Source organism: Calypte anna, chromosome 2 (genome assembly GCF_003957555.1).
Source record: "Calypte anna isolate BGI_N300 chromosome 2, bCalAnn1_v1.p, whole genome shotgun sequence".
Classification (NCBI taxonomy): Eukaryota; Metazoa; Chordata; class Aves; order Apodiformes; family Trochilidae; genus Calypte; species Calypte anna.
In genome coordinates, this window is record NC_044245.1 from 104,215,048 (window position 1) to 104,234,515 (window position 19,468).

Below are 19,468 nucleotides of genomic sequence, written 5' to 3' on the forward strand. Positions count from 1 at the left end.
AACACAGTGTTGACTGAACCACTACCCTGGATGGGGATGGGGATGGGGATGGGGATGGGGATGGGGATGGGGGTGGGAGATAACACACCAGGAATAGACTCAGGAGAACTGCAGAGCTGAACAGCCTGACACGCTGCATGAGGGAGGGAGGAACAGACCACGAAATAATAAATATGCAGAAAACAATGGGAGTCTGTGGCTTCTAGCAGTATTTTCTGCTGGCAACTGAAGCAACCTGACCGTATTTTTTCTTGCTCTTGGTAAAAAAACATAAAAACCTCATGTAGAAACATAGTAGCTGTAAAGTTTTTAAAAGACAGATAAAAGGATTTTATTTCTAAGCTGCTCTCATCCCACCCAGAGCAGAGAATGACTGAATTGTTACCATCCAAGCTGGATGAACAGTCTAGACTGGGCTGTTTCCCCAGTCCCTCCCCACTTGCCAGCTGGATGTCCCTGCAGAACAACACGTGTGAACACCTCTAACCTGGACCTGGACTCCAGACACATTCCTTGTGTCATCCTGCACATCATCCTTCACCTGTGGGTGAGAGCACAGCCTGCAAGGCCATCGGTTCCTCTTGATTAAACTGCCATGTGCAGTCTTTTTTAATTGGGAAGGGTATTAGCACTGTGGGCCTGGTTCTCATCTCTGTGTTTTGGCTTTCTTTTGGTTGCATGGTGGGGTAAGACCTGGGTGTGGGGCCACTTACCCCACCCTTCAACTTTCCCTTAAAAGGAAACCCAGAGCTGGCAAGAAGCAAAACAAGTGGCTGTCACCACAATTGTCTGCTTGAGCATCCCTAGAGGAAAAGGGAGAACTGAGGCATGTTAAAGATATGCCCTCCTAAAGAAACCAGGACTGAAGCAATGGCAACCCACTCATCATTACCATCATCTTCATGCTCATCTCCTCCTAAGAAAAGGACCTCTCTTCTCCCACCAGCTGTGAGAGGACTAGAAGGGTGCTAAACAACATAGATGAAATGTAATCATCAGCAAACTTCCTTCTGCCTTCAAGGCCCAAACTGAGCTATTCAGAGAGGGCAAGTTTTGTGCTTTGGTCTCCATGATGCAACCCACAAACTGCAGCTCCTCATGGAGCACAAGCATTGCACAAGCATGCACAAGCGTTTTAATGAAACACCTAAGCATGAGTGAGCCACCTCAAATGGACAAAGACCAACACACATCCAGACATCAGTAGGCTTTTCCAGTTTCAGTCTTCTAGTTGTGGGCATGCTTTCTAGCCAAAACTAGACAACCCAAGCTTAGAAGCAGTCCCAGGACATTTATATGCACAAATTCCAATAGCACAGTATGTTTGTGAAAGCTCAGTATTTAATGCCTTCTTCCCAGCTGACATCCTCCCAGGTTGCTTGAAACATCCTTCAGTGAGCAGCAGAGACTGGACACCCATCAGCATCTGGGGTATTTCCATGGGCAAAGATAACAACACACACAAAGCCAATACCAGAACTGTGAAGTTCCTGTCTCCTATAACAGCTCCAGAGGTTTATTAATGTTTTCTGAATCCAAGACTCCACAAGCTGTCATCTTCCTTTCAGAGTGACTTGTATTTCATCTTATTTCTGTACAGATTGGAGCTGAATTAAAACTCAGTCTGCACAGAAGAAAAAAACAACTTTTATTTTTTGATCAGCACCCAACCTTTCATATCCTCTAACTTCAGCAATATCACTCCAAATTAGACCTCTGCTAGTCAGTGGAGTATATGAGGCACAGCATTCAGATGTAATCTCTTAGGACCATTTCAAACATCACAGTTTAAGTGATACATCATGTAGATGGATTAAGAACTATGAGATCTTGTTTTCTTTTTCATTCTTTGTTAGGTGCTTTTGACTTGACTGCTGCTGCTTACCTGTCTTATTTTTTTTCTTTCTTTTTTTTTTTTTTTTTTGGTTCACCTTTCATGATGTCAGTAAATGCAAAGATAAATGAAGATAAATGGAAAGAAGTTGGTGCAGTGCTGGGAGTTGGATCTGGCTGCCTCTTTCACATGGTGCATCCGGAGCTACTGACTCCACCCTTTGTCTGATTTATTTTCAAAGCCTGCTGTGTCCATTAATGGAAAATTGGACTGTGTTCAGGCTGTGATGGTGTCCATGCACAGGAAAATGGAAAGTTTCAGATTAAAGCTGCAGGAGTTCGGGAAGAAAAATATCTGGTGAATTTAATTGATAGTGGCAGCACAATTATTACAGACAAATATGCAAGAAATGGCAGTCTGTCACCCAAAGCAGCTCCTTAGCTAGAAAGATAAAGGAAGGTAGCATGAAAGTCTGCAAGGCCACAGGACTGGGAAATTGAAATATTCCTTCACCAGCAGGAAGCTCAGATACTTCGCAAACTTGATCTTTTGAATGTGTTCAACAGGACATTTATTGCCAACCACCCAAGTTATTCTCTCTTTAATTTCTTAAATATCTGAGACATATCTGATGACACTTTGGCCTCTCTTGCTTGGTTTTGAATTCATCCCTAGGTATGAGAAAGTGGTAGGAGTCTCAGGGACATCATTCTGTAGTTTTATTAAAATAAGGAACTGAGTAGAGGGAAGAAGTCATGGTAGTGACCTTCAGTGAAGGAGACACTGGAGAACCCCACCAAGGCACAGGGAAACCCACCTGTACCTGGGTTGCTGCTCTCCACAGGAGCAGAAGCCAGTCAATCAGTAAAGAGACTTTTCGAAGCACAACTGAGCTTCGATCCTAGCACTATAGAAAATATAGAAATAGAAATCAGTGAAATAGAGAAAATAAAAAACTGGGAAAGCAAGGAGAATTCTAGTCTTAAACCTATTGATTTAATAACAATACTCCTATGATTTATTTTTGCAGTTGACAGTTCAGCAAGAAAGTAAAAGAAGTATCTATTTTTAGCATAACAGTAACAGTGGTTATTTCTATAAGATTATTATAGAATATAGGAGGAGATGAAACCAGTATGATGACATGGAAACTTAATGGATTCTACAACAACAATAAAAAAGGAGCTCTTAAGACCTTAAAGAATGCTCCAGCTGAAATCTCATGCCATGGGCTTGTTTTGTTTTTTGTTTTTAAACCATCACATGGAAAATGATGACTGAATTCTATAGTAGGAATGTATTTTTGGAGTGGTCAAAAATATTTCAGAGTACTTTGTACCTTCCTATTAAGGCAAGATAGCCAAATCTCCAGCACATGAAAGCATTTGTCATGAAGCAAGTTCATAAAGTCTCTCAGGGAGACCAACATAAGACAGGTAAAACTGTCTCTCCTTCCATCCTTTCCCTAAAAAAACATAAACAGTTGCAAAACCCTCCCAATCCTTACTTTTGGATGATATGGTTGAGTGGACTGGGAGTTGTTGCAACATAATATTCTATTATTTTTCTCCTAGCTGACCTCACAGCCTAAGACATTCACACCAGCACAAGCATTTGTTTAAGGGAGCTGTATCTAACCTGAAACCCAGCTGAAGTGAATAGGGTATCATGATTGACTGATAAGCAGATTTAATTTGCATCATTTTTAAAAGAAGATGTGGTTTACTAAGTCAGAATGCAGAACACAGAGAGACACAGAGACCCAGGTTTTTTGTAGCCTAGAAAACCCTCCCAGTTTTCCCATGAAGCCCCAGGTGCTGGCAGCAAGAGGTTACAGCATCATCTCGCTTTTCTCTGCATTTACTCTTTTAAAAGTAATTTTCCCTGGTTTCAAAGAGGAGTTTGAACCAGAACAGTTCAAACGTGTCCTTGTGTCACGTTTTCAGAAACAAGAAGAATAAAACATGAGAGAGATTCTGAAGGGAAAGGGGAAGTTATTTTCTAGCTTTTACACTGGTTTTCTGTAGCAGAAGATTAAGGGTTCCTCTGTCAAAATCCTCAGTGGTGCTGCCTTTGCAATTCAGCATTTGGTCTGGTGAACTATGCTGCTTTTCTCCAAAGATTTCTGAATCACAGAGGGTTTGTTTTAGGGCTTTGTTTGTTTGTTTGTTTGTTTTAACCCAAATGAAAACAATCTAGTTGTGTTTTTTCCATTTGAGAAGCTGTGGTAAGCAATTTACCCATACAACATGGCTATTCACAACATTCAATTCTTAGCTCAGCAATTTTAATATTCCACTTTGAATACAGCTGAGCCACATGAAATTCTGTTGTGTAAGGCCCTCCTTGAAAGTGGAGATTTATTTCCTTTGGTTACAGCTCATCAAGTCTTGAGGCTACAATCATCTGTGTTAATCTCTGCACAGTCTGTTCTTATTCATTGTCAATAACAAGCCCAAGGAGCACCCGTGCTGAAGGCAGTCTGAACAGACAAACATAATAAAGAAATAAAAGCTGCCTTCTGAAACTTTCAGCTTCTGTGTCTATCCTACATCCTAATTCATTGACTATAACCGGAGACATTAAATGGGAGAGAACAAGGAACTTTGCCCTCAAGGAGCATGATGTTTGAAAGAAAGTTCAATGTAGAGAAACAAGATAAACCAGGTGCCTCGAGTTGCCAGAGAGTGGGTGTGAGTCCACCTGTGCCTGGTTAGGACAGGCCCCCTATTACCAGGGGGGCCAATAAAGGTGGGACACACACCCACAGAGAGAAGCTCACTCTGGTGCTAGGCAATGGAGAGATCAGCAGCTCATCGAGCCTCAGGAGCAAGAAAGGTTCCTCCTACTACAGTTCAACTCTGTTTTCTGAGTGTCCATGGCTGGAGTGATTTGCAGGTCTCAGCCTTGGGCTCTGAGACAGCCAGAAGCAGTATGGCAAAGAGAAGAAGTTGGATGCTGTTTTCTTCTTTCTAAAACTTTTTGTCTCTCTCACACTATGGCTATTGGGGTGTTGTCCACTGACAGCTGAAGTTTGCCAAACAAGTAGATTGGGTCATTCAGCTGCTGGCAAGTGAGATTCAGGGCAATGCCTGCAGAGTCACCTCTAGCTTGATCTTCAGTGACACAGAAATGTGGTTGGCCCTTCTCTCATGCAGCTGAAATGAAGAAACTCATCGGAGGGACTGATCTCACTGGGCACCCCTTGTCAACATGCTGATAATCTTTGTTGTTGGTATGGAACTGCTTGCCTAATTGCAGAGTTATGGGGATGGAGGATCTCCATTACATTTTTTTCTGACTGCTCTAACCTGAATAAACTTCACTTGTTAATTTATAAACCTGTGGAGGTAACTGGCACAGAGGCACAGGGACCCCTCCCCTGGTAAACAAAGAACAGACTGATTTCCAGGAACCAGTAAGGGAGAGGTGACTCCTTCAGAGGAGTCCATCATGCCTCATTTGAAGCCAAAGCTCATCCCTTGATGTTCTAGAAGGTGTGTGACAGACAAACAGCAGAAATCCCTTCTAAATCCCACCTCCAGCCAGGGCTACAGGGGACAATTATCCAGACTGGCTTCATCTCCACAACTTTCAAATGAAGGTCTGAGGAATATTTGCCTTGTGGTGCTTCCCACCCCGGCCAATGAATGCTTTCTGCTTTTCCAATAGCAACGTTCTTAGAGTGGGCATTTGCAAATCTCCAAAACATTTCTGCTTAACAATAACTCCGTGCTTGATCCATAGTCCTCTTAACAGATTCTTTAACCCTCTTGTTAATCTATCTGGTGTTAGAGATACTCCTGCACTTAGGCATGACAAATAGTGTTCCCAGGTCTCCACCTTTCCTTTCCATCTTCATTACCCAACAACTTAAGGAGAGTAACTCCAAACCAGCAGTTTCTCAATCTGAACATCCATTTCCTCCTAACAACTCCTCAACAACTCCTCAACAACTCCTACTCCTCATCAGTTTTGAAGGGGTTGTGATGGAGGCTTGTTTTATTCACCCAGCTTGCCTCAGGCAGGTGTTGTTCTTACACAGTATGGCAAGGCACTGGATGCCCTCAGCTCCAATACAAACAAATTTCTTGGTGCACCAGCTTCCCTCATGGGCAAAGGGCACTAAAGCCAAAAGCTGAAGTGTAAACATGGATCAGAGTCCACCAGGAGAATGAGCCTTACATCTGCTTCCCACAGTGTGCAGAACCTCAAGTACTTGAACCAACATAAGCCTTAGGGCAGAGCCTCTTCACCAGCCCCATCTACAGAAGCTCAGGTTTCCCTCCCTCTGGAAATGGTGTTTGTGGGGAGTCAGGAAAGGCATGGGGCTGGCAAACAGCAGGAAGAAAAGTTGAGGAGCTTTCGGTTCCTAATATTACACAGCATCTCCTACAGTCATGACTGTGAATGTAGGAAGGGGATTTTATCCACTGGCAGGCAGGAGTGTCCAAAGAGGGTTTTTTATTGTATCCTCCCATATATAGAAAACAAACTGGCAATTGAACAAGCTCTGAGCTGTATGTTTTTAAATCTTAATGACAGAGCATATGACAAAATATACTAAGCCTGCTCTTAATGTTGTTTTCCAAGAGATTTTATATACCTTCAAGGACTTAAGATGTCAACTGGCTACCCCCACTTGTTCTGGAAGCCAAAGTAGAAGAGAGTCGCTGTGTGATGGCATTCCTTCCCAGATGGTAAGGAGAAGGTAGACTCCTCACCTCAGTCATCAGGAAGAGATGGCACAACTTTTTCACCAGCATTCTTCCCCCCCCCAAATAATCTATTTTCTAGCAGAAATCAAAGGTTTACTCAATGACACTTATAAAGCATAGTTAGAAAAAGGGTTAAGCTTCTCTAACTAGGCAATTAATATGGAAATAGTTACACAACCTTCCTGTGCTCCTCTAATTCCTTTTTGGGACTAAACAGACATGTATTTGTAATATGCCCTAAAAAAAAACCAAAACCAAAAAACCCCAAACAACAAAACCATATGAATAAGCAACAAATTTTTAACACATTTTTCAGAAGCAAATCTTTTCCCATTTTATTGCCTGGTACAAAAGTATTTCAATTTTTTTCAGCCCTGCCCTCAATCTCCTTCCCCTCACCCACACCTTCTTTTCAAATCAAATAAGCCTGTCCCTGTGTCTGCTGTCTGGAACAGGATTAAATTTTCTCACTGAGCCTGTTGCCTGCTTCACACTAGCAGATGATCTGTTTGAAAGCTGTTCATTCAGCTTCTGCTAAGGGCAAGACAAATTTGCCACGGAGTTTTCTACAAGCCACAATCTCCTTAAGCTTAAAGGTAAAACAAAGCCAAAGAAAACCTCTCCTCAGCACCCAATACAGCTTCCAGTAACTAAATTTTCTACAATACTTAATAAAAGAATCCTTTCCAAAACATGTACTATGATGACATCACATTACTTAAATTCTTCAGATCTTCTTGTTTGAGGATGGGAAACAAGAACATAAAAATATATACACTCATCTACCAACTCTGACACAAGTGTTAAAAAGAGTGACAGTCAATCAGAATTCTGAACCTTAACAAGGATTTTAATAGTTACGTTGCTTTTTATAAAAAAAATAATAAATAAAGCTTTTCCTAATGCTTTTTTTCTAAGATCATTTGCTCTGCAGTTTTTCAGCTTCAGTATTAAACTGGTACTGAAAGATTGGCATAGATTCTCTTCCAGCATGAAGCACAACATCCACTCAGCAATAAACAACAACAGAATCACTTCAGTGATAAGCATTGGGTTAATTGAATTAATTTAATAACATTTTCTGCTGGAAACTCTCACAGCCACCAGATCCAGAAGATCACTTTGGAACAGCAGCTCTGGTGCCTGCATGTTAGTAGCTCAGTGGTAGGTAACATTGATTTTACTGTTTCAGTCTTCTTTCCTTGGCACTTGGCTTTAAGTAGAGGTGTTGTAGCCACCTGCACAAGTCACACCTCTGCAGCAGATAACACAAGCCTCAATCAGAAAGAAAAAGGAAAAAAAAGAAGACATTTAGAAAATTTAAGTGTAAGCATGGTAAGATCAAAAAGGCATTATATGATTCAGGGCCATCTTTGAGTGGTTTGATCAAAAGGAGTAGATGAGAAAACAGCATTATGGGACAGACTCCAGGGACCTGCTGTCCCTCAGAAAGACCAGCACACTCCAGTTTCTCTGTCTAGGCTCATGTGCTGACAGCCCAAGAACTGAGGAGATTTTAGAGGGTAAATTCCTTAAGCAGTGATACAACCAGATGTTCTTCCACTAGCTGAGCTACAGAGCCTTTGATTTGCATTCAGGCATAAATTGGTGTCACTACATCTTTGTAAGTTAAGGGAACTCCTCCTCCCCCAGTGCTGTGTGATTCATAGAATCCTAGAATGCCAGGTTGGAAGGGGCCTCAAGGATCATTCAGTCCAAAGATTCTAGGTAAGAACTTTATTTAGATGTGATTGCCCATCACCTTGTCAAGCTGAGCCTTAAAAATGTTCAGTGTTGGGGAATCTACCACTTCCCTGGGGAAATTATTCCAATGTCCAACTGTCTTCATAGTGAAAAATTTTCTTCTGATGTCCAATTGGGATCTCCCCAGGAGTAGCTTGCACTGGTTTTGATGCTTGTCACTTTGAATTTCTGACTGACTGGAAAAAAAAAGTTAATTAAATGTTAATATTACACCCTTTGTATATTTGTTCTCTAAATTACTGAACATCATGGTTTGCTAGTCTTGCAAGGGCCATCTTAAGCTTGACCTGAGGTTCCCTTCTTTGCAGATCATTGTAACAACCCTGAAGTGTTTTTTACCCTTGCAGCATCCCTCCTTCTGAAGCAGGGCTGAATTAAAAATCAGGCTGCTGCTTCCTCAGTAAGTCATGAAGTTTTCTCTGCAAAGCCCCTGCAAGTCTCCTGTGCCCACCAGGGACCAGGGAACCCAACCATCACCTCTGTGTCTCTTCTTCCCTGGTGTCACTGGTAGGAACAGAGCCCTTCCCATGAGCTGCAGGGGGAAGCTGGGGTCATCCCCTTGGTGTCCCCTCGTGGCTCATTTGTATTTGTGTATCACACATCTGCTCTGAACTGCCAGCTGAGATGGCACCTTAGGGATGCAGCTTAATGCTTTCAGCTGACATCCCCACCTTGGTGCTCAGGTGTTGACCAAGGCACACTCACTTGTTGCAACAGCCTCCAAAGGACTTTCTCTCCACAACCTCTACTCCTAGGGCCAGCCTAACCCTCCATCACCTCGCTGCTGGTATCACCTGAGCAGCCCTTTGCTCACAGACACTCCCAAAGGGCTGGCTGCTGCACCAGAGCCTGGCTCTCCTGTCAGCTCTGACATGCCTGAGGAAGAAGGAAGTCAACCTGTACCTTTAGCACCTTGAGGAAACTTTGAATTAGCAAAGGCAGATTTTGAAGGCCTTGGAGCTCCACTTCTGCTAGACTGATGAGCATGAGGCTGGTCCACAGGAGTCATCCTCACCTGAGGCAGGTCAGGTTGGTTCAGGGGGTGCTTTTTCTTCCCAGCATTGTTTGACAGAGGGGCCCAACTTCACTCTTACATCTGGAGTTTATATGTGTTGCAGTTCTTCTGTTAAATTAATTTTATACTACAATAGCAAGTACTAGAATCACTTCATAGTTGGGCAGAGGGGTATGGGAAGACAGTACCTCATTCAAGGAAGAGTCTGTAGGATTGATCAGAGAAGGTGAGGGCAGCAGATGAGGAAGGATTACTCTCTGTGGGGTATAAATGAAGTAATACTGTTGCTTTCTAGCTGGTCCTTGATTGATTATGTAGCAATCAAGTGGAACCTGCAGTATTTTGCTTATATCAAGCAGAGTCTCAGAAAAGCAAGCACATTGCAGTAAGGCAAAAAAAACGAAAGCAGAAAAAGGAAAGCAGAAGCAAACAGCTTGGTGTTGTTTAACATGCATGAAGTTGAATAAAAAGGTAGTGGACTTACTATGCAGAGAGATACTAATTCACCAGCTGCAGAGACTGACTTCCCCCAGAGCTCAGTCAGTGTAATGTCTACTGCAGCCAAACACCCTTCCCACAGCTGCCCCAAGCATGCCCCCTGCAATTAAAATGCTACAGCCCCTCTGGCTGCTGATTTGGCCACTGGCTTTCCACTGAGACCACCAGCAAGAAACCAGATGGGTGGTTTGGGTTTTGAAATAGTGCTATGAACAGCACAGACAAGAGGGAGGAAATAAAAAAAAAAAGAAAAAAAAAATCCAAACCGCAGCCTCCCCTTGAAAGTTACGCAAGAAGAGAGGTACACGATGAGCTTTTCCCACAGCAAAGGTTCCAGCTAAGATTGCAAAACCTCAGCTATCACACAGACCTCTTTCATGAGGTCTCCCAGGGTCACCTCAAAATCAGCAGAAAGGTGGCACGGTGAGGATCCCACTGTATTGCCACAGCTGACTGGAAGAGCAATTTGTCTGGGGGAGGCCAGGACGCCTGATCCATCACTCCCAGGCACTGTCTGAACTTACAGACTGGAGGAAGTTCATGAGGGTCCATGACTGGCTGTCTGGCATAACTGGGCAGTGAGTATGGGCTCCACTACTTGTGCCATGTGGTTGATGTTGATTTCAGGACTAGTGCTCAAGTCCCAACACATGTTTTTTCTTTTGTGCTTGTCCTTCTCTCCTTCGGTGCCCCCAAACCTGAGTTTTATCACCTTGCAAGAAAAGGACTCACTCCCAGCTCATGCTGGAGTGTGACCCAGTATGCATGGACAACACGCCAGTAGAAACAGACCCCTTGCAATTAACTGGAATAAGCTTAGGCACAATACAGGCCAGAGTACTTCTCTGAATTCTCCTTTTTAAACTACAGCATTTTTTTCTAAAAACCAACTGATCTTTACCTAAAATTCTCCAGGCATAGAACTGACAACAATCTTCAGTAAATTGACCTCTTTGTTAAACTGTGGTGTTTTATTGGAAGTTAAAATGGAGCTGTACTTTAAAACTCAGCTGCTGGAATCTGTCAGATTGAAGCAGATATGCCTCAGCTAACTATAGCTTTCTAAAAGCCAAGAGTCTTGTCTAGACTAGTCACCTAATTTCCATCTACAGAGAGATGATCACTTCTAGAAAGCTGTCAGTCATTAATTATCATTAATCTATTAAAAAACAATCATCTCTGTGACAACACCTTTCTGCTTCCACTGACCATGAAGGAAACTTTGCCAATACTGACGAAGAGACTACACTTCAGATATCTAATGCCATGTGAGACAAGGCCCTCTCCTCATTGAAGATTTGTTATCAAAATTCTTTTACCATGTAGACCTTCCCTACAATATTATCAACCCATCACTTAATATTACATTCACATAGACTGCTTTCCCAGGCACGAATATATCAAGACTAACAACCATTAAGCAACCAGAAATGAAGTTATTTTAAGAATTCTTGAGATGAATTGCTTTACACTCTTCGTGACATTCATTTGAGGTACATAATCTTTATTGCTTCTTGCAGTAATTGGAGGCAAACCACTGCTGGGAACAGTAAGTCTCCCTCTGTCCCCTCCAGCTGACAAAAATTTGCAGAGTTCAAGAGAAATCTTGAAGAACGGAAGAAGAAAAGAGACACACAAAGAGCAATCACTACAGATATTGAGATTTATTGCTTACTTCCCCGTCGTACAAAGCTGTCAAACCTCCACCATTCCAGAAGGGAATTATCTCCAGAAGCCCCATGGCCTCGGTCACCGTGCCAGTTCAGAGGATGTGACTGGCAGATCTGTGTGCAGCAGCTTGCTGCTTACAGAACAGTTGGATCCAAAATCCATCCTTCCTGATCCTGAATTCATGGCAGGATCTGGGCTCTGACTCTCTTTGGTACAACCTGCTGTCAAGCTTCCAACAAAAAAAAAAACAACCCAGGGACATGCAGTTGGGAATGCTGCTTTTCCTGAGCTCAGTTCCCTGTGCAAGAAGCTGCTGCTGAGAGGTTCTCACACAGAGCCATCAGCATGAGACAGTGCAGATTTTCCTTTACCACATCAATCAGAAATACTTTGTCTTGTGCTTTGAGGCAAAGGCTCCTAACCATCCTGCCAAATATGCTGTTCTCTGACCAGCACTATTAATAGCACAGTTTTTCTTTTTTAATAGAAAAACAATAGGTCTCTTTCCTTGTGTTCAGTTGCACTTCTTCATTCCATTTTACTCATGACAGGGTCTCCAGGCTGCAAGTCAGCTCTTTTCCAGCTGGTGAGATCTGGTTCCTCCTTATGTGCCTGTCCTTTCAGTGTAAACAAGCAAAGCTTCTCCAACTCCACTGATCACAAAGCTGTAAACAAAGCATACCACAAATTTAGCATCAGGCAAGTCCCTCTACTTGATACAATGCCAAACAGCACATCATTAAGAGAGAGGTATTATTTTGTCTAAACATATTTTAGCCTGGAGACAGGAACCCAGGTGATTTTTTTCATTCATCTTGCTAATAAAAAGTTGAAACCAGAAATATCTTATTTAACTGATCATATCAGAAGCTACCCTTCCTATATTTTAGGGCTGGTGGTATTGATGTGAAAACAGACAGGTAGAAATCTAGAGAGACAAGTTTGCATCTAGTTACAAGAAGAGCTGCACAACCAAACAGTAGCAATAACTGGAAAGGAAGGCAGGAAAGTTTGGACCTCAGCAGGTTAATAATTCCCCCTGCCAACTTCTATTCACTTTTTGTTCTGAAAACTGATCTAAAGCCTAAGTTTTGGGGACTGAAGAAATCAAGTAAAAGACTTCTTCTGAGGAGATTCCACTGATGTAGTGAGCTTGGTAGAAATTCTCCTGTTTACTTCTCTTTGTGAGGAACCTGGTGAAGGAACCTGCCCCAGCTGAATGAAGGGCAGGAATCCCCAAGCCCTTCCTTCCTATGCTGCTCACAGGGCTGGGGTGGTGGCAGTCATGCTCCTCTCCAAGACCTGGGCTAGAAGCAGGGCTACAAATCATGGTGAATGGTTTTACAAATAAAATCATTAACTGAAATAAGCTATCAGCCCACTCCATCCGTGCAATAGTTAATAATCCCCAAATCTCCTTTGCTACCAATTATAGCTGACAGGAATATGGTAGTCTCCCCTTTTATAACAGTGTAAAGCTAAAGTGTACTGACCTTTCATCTTAGCCTCATGGCTTACTTAGCTTATGAAACAGAAAAGCTCCTTAATGGACTTTATAAACAAAAAAACTTCTGTTAAGTTAATTGGTAAGAGGGCTTTTCTTTCTTTTTTTTTTTTTTTTTTCCCTGGTCTTTAATAGTATTACATTGACTTAAATATTAGCTTTGATCTGCTGTTTTAAAAATCACATACTTGCCCCTGTTCCTCAGAGGAAAAAACATTGTATAACAACAATATCTTACAATTACACAGGAAACAGCCCTGGAAAGTAGGTGCTACAGACAGTCAACTGTGGAGACTGAATACCTTTGGGTGTGGAATTGCCACCAAGGAGCAAAGGATAGAAGTGCTGCAAGGTTTCAAAAAGGTCTAAAACACATGAATCTGTTCACCTGTGATCACTAAAAATCTCTTAGCACTCATCTCTAAGGGAGGGTTCACCCTCAGGTCTTGCCTGGATTTCAGCTCCAGTTATAAACCTACCCTTTGCATTAATTCCTTCAGAAGCTCGGGTTGAATACTGTATTCATATTCTTTATCCCAAGGAAAAAAAAAACCACTGACTATAGGAACAACTAAGCCTAACAGAGTCTTAAAAATTACTCAGGTTTTTTGGTTTTTTTTAAATTTCTACAGGTACACTGTTTTCTACAATATTTTTAATGGCAGCTTTAAAAACAAAACAAAACAAAAACCCCCAACTATCTGCTGCAGCATTCTAAAAATTAGACTGGCAATTCTGTACAAAAATTAGTAATCTGTACAGCTATGTGTCTGCATCCAAAATTGTTCTTGAATATCTTCTGTCCTACATCAGAGAATAATTCCTTTCTGAAGGATGTGAAATCTCAGGTATCCATGTTCGTTCCCATGCAATCTACACTCACCAGATTACAAGGTCAATAGAAGCCATCGTTATCACTTCAGGATGAAGCAGAGCAAAAACCATGGCTAGATACCAATTCCTGATTTACCTTCAGTTTACCATCTGGCAAACCTTCTGGCTTCTGTTTATTGTGGGGTGACAGCTAGCTGCATTTACCCATCACTCAGAAATTAACATACAATATTGTCCATGACAACATAGGAGCAACAGTAGAAAAATGTGGTGATTAATGACCCTGTGAGTGTTTTGCAGCTGCTAGCATCCAACAAACTATTTCCAGAGCTTTGCTGATAGCCAAGGTACTGCTGATGCACAAGCAATAACAGAATTCAAATAAATAAAGAAGCAAGCAAACAAACAAAAATGTTTCTCTTCTTAATTTCTTGAATTGTGAAAATCAAAGCATAACAGTGGCCCAAGGGCTAAAGTGAAGTTTATTTTAAAGATGCAGATGTGTTCAACCTTTATATTACTTTCAGTGCACATAGAGCACGTAGTATGTGTGCAACTGTAGAAGTCCATGTGCTCACATCAGCACACAGATCAGTACACAGGATTTTCTAGGGAATGCATACATATTTTAAAAGCCTACCCCCAGCATGCACATGGACAGACCTGCACAAACACATGTAAAAGATGGTGAGGAATGGCAAGTTAATGGTCTATGCTAGGAGTGGTTTAGGTGCACTGAGATACATAAGTCACATCAACATATTCCAAGAGGTAAAAAGAAAATGCACATTTGAGATAACATGTGCCTAACATACATATGGGGATGCATATTCACACATATGTACACGGGGCACGTTTAAATTGAGATTCTCCATCCTGTAGCTTCTTTATCATACCTGAAAAAAGAATATGCTAATTCCATTCAGTGCAGAGCTGATTCTTTAGGATGGCAACCAAACTGTGAGGGGAAAAAAGGAAGCTTACAGCTTTTCAAAAGCAAGCAGACTTTTATTTCCAACAACAAATCCATCCTCAGATAAACATGCCTAGCCCCGTATTTAATTGCTATTTGCATGGCAGAAGCATTTAGGAGCCTCAGTGAAGGGCTGGGATTCCCTTTCACTGGGTGTTGTACAAACACAGGCCAAAACCACTGTCTTTGACCAAAGAAGTTTGCACCACTATCCTTTGCACTACTACCTAGAAAGTTCAAGTGAGGTGGTTCATAATGTGTGGCCATACATTATGAATCCAAGTACAGCAATGAAAAAAGTTAATTATCATTACTTTTGTACTATTTTCTTTTTATGCATTCACAGTACACACTGCATTAGGGAACTGAATGCACTATATTAGATAAAAAGATGCTGTCACCAAACCATGACTCCTTTGTTTTATTTCTAATTCTGCCACTAATTTATAGTGTGACTTTGAATGGGTCATTTATTTGCCTACTGCATCCATTTGTCTAGCTGTAAAACATGCTGAGTGAATTGTGGTGAGGCATAATGTCCAAAATGTCCATGTTCTCCCACGGGGGCAGAAGAAATACTCTTCTATTTTTATGACTGCACTGCATCCACCATTGCACACCTGGCTCTCCATACATGCAAAATATTACTAGCATTAATAGAACTTGGCATTTTAAAAGTATTTCCACATGACGCACTGCATGGAAATTCATTTTTACTGTTAAGAGAAAAAACTCATGTAGGCACTTACCAAGAAATTGTTAGTACATTGGCAGTCATGACAAAGAAGAACGGTGATAAGCTAGCAGTGATAACCTGTGAAATTGAAAGAAAAAAGAAAACCACTTTGTGAATTTGCCCTCTCACAAATGAAAACTGAAATACTTTTGCTGCAGTTAAATTTCTGCACATGCAGCCACTTTTTTCAATATCCTTTTTTCCCCCCTTCTTTTTCTTAACCATTAGATGCAGTACCTAAAAGATACTGTCAGTGGGCAGGAGAAACCCAATGAACCCATGCTAAACAGTGAGACATTGCTAAACATGGAGATTCCACGTGGAGCTCCCTTCCCCTATGCAAGTACAGAGACGAAACACAGGCATCTCCTTTCTCCTCTGGACAGTGGGAAGCAGGCCAGAAACAGCAGAAAAAAACCCAAGAGACAGGGACACCAGAGCTGTGCAGTCAGCTTGGGGCAGAAACCTGACTGTGGGGAAAGCACATGCAAAATATGCTGCTCATTAGGTTGGGAAACCAAGGGAGAAAATAGTATGATGGTCATTTCAATTTTGACTCCTACAGAACCCAGGACACAGCAGAGGCCGGGCAGGGAACCAGAGCACAGGGTTCCTCATCACACATCCCATCTGGTCTGGCCTGGAAACTTGCTGGGTTTTATTTGCTGACAGCAGACTGGGGAGAGCAGTCAGATCCCAGGCTTGAAAAGGAGAATGAGAAGCTTGAGATGTGTTTGTGGGCGCAGAAAAGGAAAAAAAAAAAAAAAAAAAAAAGGAATAGGGCATGGGGTAAAGAAAAACAACACAACTTCAGCACTTCAGCAGGTTTATATCACAAATCTTTCATTACAATGAGATGTCAGGACAGAGAAGCTGGGGAAAAAAGACTTTATATTTTCATTGTATTGATCAGAAACAGCTAGATCCCAAGATACAAGGGTTTCTGGCAGCCCTCTACCTCAGCAGCTACAGAGCTACCACATCTGCAGCCAGCACGCAGTTTTGGACATTTTGCTGCCAGATGGATAATGTAAAATGGAAGGAGTTCAGAGAACAGTGACAGAGTCATTAGATGGAGGGATTGGTTTTCAGTCAACAGTTAGGATAAGCAATGCCTGTGGGAAAGGAAGACTTGGTAGTGATTTACAAATACTTGGGAAACACAAGCACTGAGGAATGAAAGGAACTATTTAGGATAACACAAAATTGCCCAAGGAAAAAGATGAAATTAAGAAACAAAACATTCAAACAATTATCAGCTAAGATTTCCTAATCATCGTTTGTCTAGGTAACTCCCAGGGAAGACAGTGGAAACTTCATTCCATAATCTATTACTTGTTAAAACACCACTACGTGTGCAGCAAAGAAGTAAATGCCACCTTAGTGCAGGCTCTGTGTACCAGACCTTGGTGTCAATACCCACTACTTTACTTATGGCTTCATTTTAAAAGGCAGGGATCTGCACCTGCCTGAAGTGCAATCAGGGTAAGATCAGCAGCAGCAGCAGATGAAGAAAAGATGCTCTACATCACTTCTCCAGCCCCACTCTATGAGGTAGCTGGGGAAGGGACAATAACCTAAAGGTGGCAGTGAGACCACGCAACAGCCCTAAACACCACACAGGAGGAATGGTGCTTGATGGCGACTGTGAGTGCCTCCTCTGACCTATTTGGGCATATTATCTACTTCAGGGAGATTCAGGGATGCAGGACTTGGCTTTTTGCTTCCCAGAGATGACCATATATTACACCTTGACTGTTCTCCATTTGCCTATAGCACAGGCACCTTGCAGAGAAACAGGAGATGAACTTGATCCAGGTGGGATACAACAAGACTGGAGGTGCCCTCTGCTCCTGTACAGCAATCAAATCACTGGTATCAATACAGCTACAGACATATCTCCTGATACAAACTCTTCATTCATCTGTCTTTAAGTATTTGCACACAGCTTACGACTGTAGTGTACAACAGTGTAAAGCTCCAAGCTAACAGAAAAAATGAGCCCCCACCCCTGAGGAAAATCAAAGACAGCTCTACCCATGCAGTTTTGCATGTATAGATGCAGGCAAATATATCATTGAACAGATGCACCCAAAAGAGACTGGCAGAAGAGAAGGAAGTAATAAACTGGGAGTTACTTCAAAACTCAAGATGATAGTGCAAGTGTCCACATTCAGGTCACACCTTGGCCTGTCTCATAGTCATTTGAAGCCACAGAGAGCTGAGACCGAATCCAAAAAGTGGAAATTAACCATTCAGGAGCTGAATCTTTCATGCACTTGACTAAAATACAGCACCTGGGCTGGATGGCAGTTCAAATGAAGCACTGTAAGACACAGCCATACTTTGTTACAGATCTGGCTGTATTCTCTCTCCCCTTACACCTTGCAGGAGCTGTGCTGACCTACAGTAGTGTGAATGATTGTAGAAATTACCTCATTATCTTAGGCAAATACTAATTTATTACATAAAAATATACATGATTCATTACTGAGCTTGTGAACAGGAACAAATGAAAGATGCTCTGTAGTATCTACAGAGCCTTCTTTTCTTAAAGATGTGCTCCTGAGAGACACTGAAGTGCTGTACTTGAGAAATGACAGAAGTTAAAGTTGTGTCACCCACTCCCTTATAGAATCCTGTTTACTAGAAACTTGATGAGGGGCCAGCAGCAGAGAAACAGGCCTTTAAGAACACTCCAGAATCAGGCCTTATAAAAAACAATACACCATTCTACTGTGATCATCCCAAACCTCTGCAAAAATGCAGGCTGTAGCCTTCTGGACTATTACAGGAGAACACTGTCGTATTTTTGAAAAATTATGTAAGAGTGTCTCAGTGCCAGAGAGAAACAAAACGTGGGTTGGAAGAGCACATGAAGTAAGCATGTGGAAGAAAAAAAAGAAAAAACAAAACATGACAAAACAAAAGGAAAACACATTGCTAAAAAATCTACCTTTGCTTGTTTATCTGAGAGAAGAACACATTTTAACATAACAAACAAGGGGAAGCTAACCATATAATTTGTTCCAGGGGAAGAATCTAAATCTATGGACATAGTTCAGAAGGTAATTTTCGTTCAAGTACTTTTCAGCATTTTCTAAAGTGTTTTAAGTGCACATTCAGTTCTTTAAAAAGCCACCTACACAGATGTGTTGAATGTCCTTTAAAAAAAAATAAATCAAACCACAACACGCTAAGTGCAGTAATAATCTCTTTCTTCACTTTAAAGGTCACAGTTTTCCTCTTAGGCATTCAGATGTCTTAGGAAAAGGAATGCACTTGTGAGAGAAAAGAAAACATGTAGAAGGGAAAAGTAAGGTTAATGATTTCAAATTATATTTTGGTGCTGAATCCTTAAAAGTAGAAGGTGGAAAGGAAAATTTTTATTAGCTATAATCGGCAGATTTTGAACAAAGGTCCCCAAGATTTTGATGTACAGTCACTAATTCTACCAAATTATACAGACTGGATGGTTGAGTCTCAACAATTTTAGAAAGAGGAATAGTTCCATGGACTCTGCCTACTTACTTGCTTAAAGAAACTGCGACCGTCCTGTACAGTAAAACCTATTTTAAAAAACATCTATACTGTGAACATTTCCACAAAATTCTGACACAGCTTTCAGTGATTAGGAAAAAATCCAAGCATGGCATCATTTAACAAAACATTTCCATGTGAGCTGAAATAATTCCTGGGAAATCATTTCAAATCTTTCCTTGCACACACACAGAAAAAGAGGAAAACGTAATTTAAAATAATTCACTTAAAATTAATGTGTCACTCCATTGTACCACGGAGAGAAGACCTATTTAAAGAGCACTTTATTAACACCTATTTTTCTTGTTCTTTACTGTTTTTATAGTTGCAATCAATGAATTATTTACAAGTAATTTTATAAATAAATAAAAATCTTGGACT

The 19,468-nt window shown here is 41.4% G+C and overlaps 1 protein-coding gene and 1 long non-coding RNA gene across 4 annotated transcripts in view; both read right to left on the bottom strand.

Annotated features, from left to right (window-relative positions):
- Positions 1–8,077: 8,077 nt before the first annotated feature.
- On the bottom strand, positions 8,078–9,598 carry LOC115597935. Its single transcript, XR_003987275.1, has 3 exons — positions 9,520–9,598; positions 9,220–9,439; positions 8,078–8,492 (listed from the first exon to the last, which is right to left on the bottom strand). It is a non-coding gene; the product is annotated as an uncharacterized LOC115597935 (long non-coding RNA).
- A 1,876-nt stretch (positions 9,599–11,474) lies between these two features.
- Positions 11,475–19,468, bottom strand: part of TMEM241 (transmembrane protein 241) — a 57,670-nt gene continuing 49,676 nt past the window's right edge. For 2 of the 3 annotated variants that reach the window (XM_030446156.1, XM_030446155.1), the window contains exons 14-15: positions 15,561–15,625; positions 11,475–12,165 (exon numbers count right to left, since the gene is read on the bottom strand). In XM_030446156.1, the coding sequence (XP_030302016.1) occupies positions 12,105–12,165; positions 15,561–15,625 (126 nt within the window). In that variant the 3' untranslated portion in view covers positions 11,475–12,104. Of the gene's footprint in view, positions 12,166–14,734; positions 14,797–15,560; positions 15,626–19,468 lie in introns of all 3 variants that reach the window. The other variant, XM_030446157.1, reaches the window with a different exon arrangement.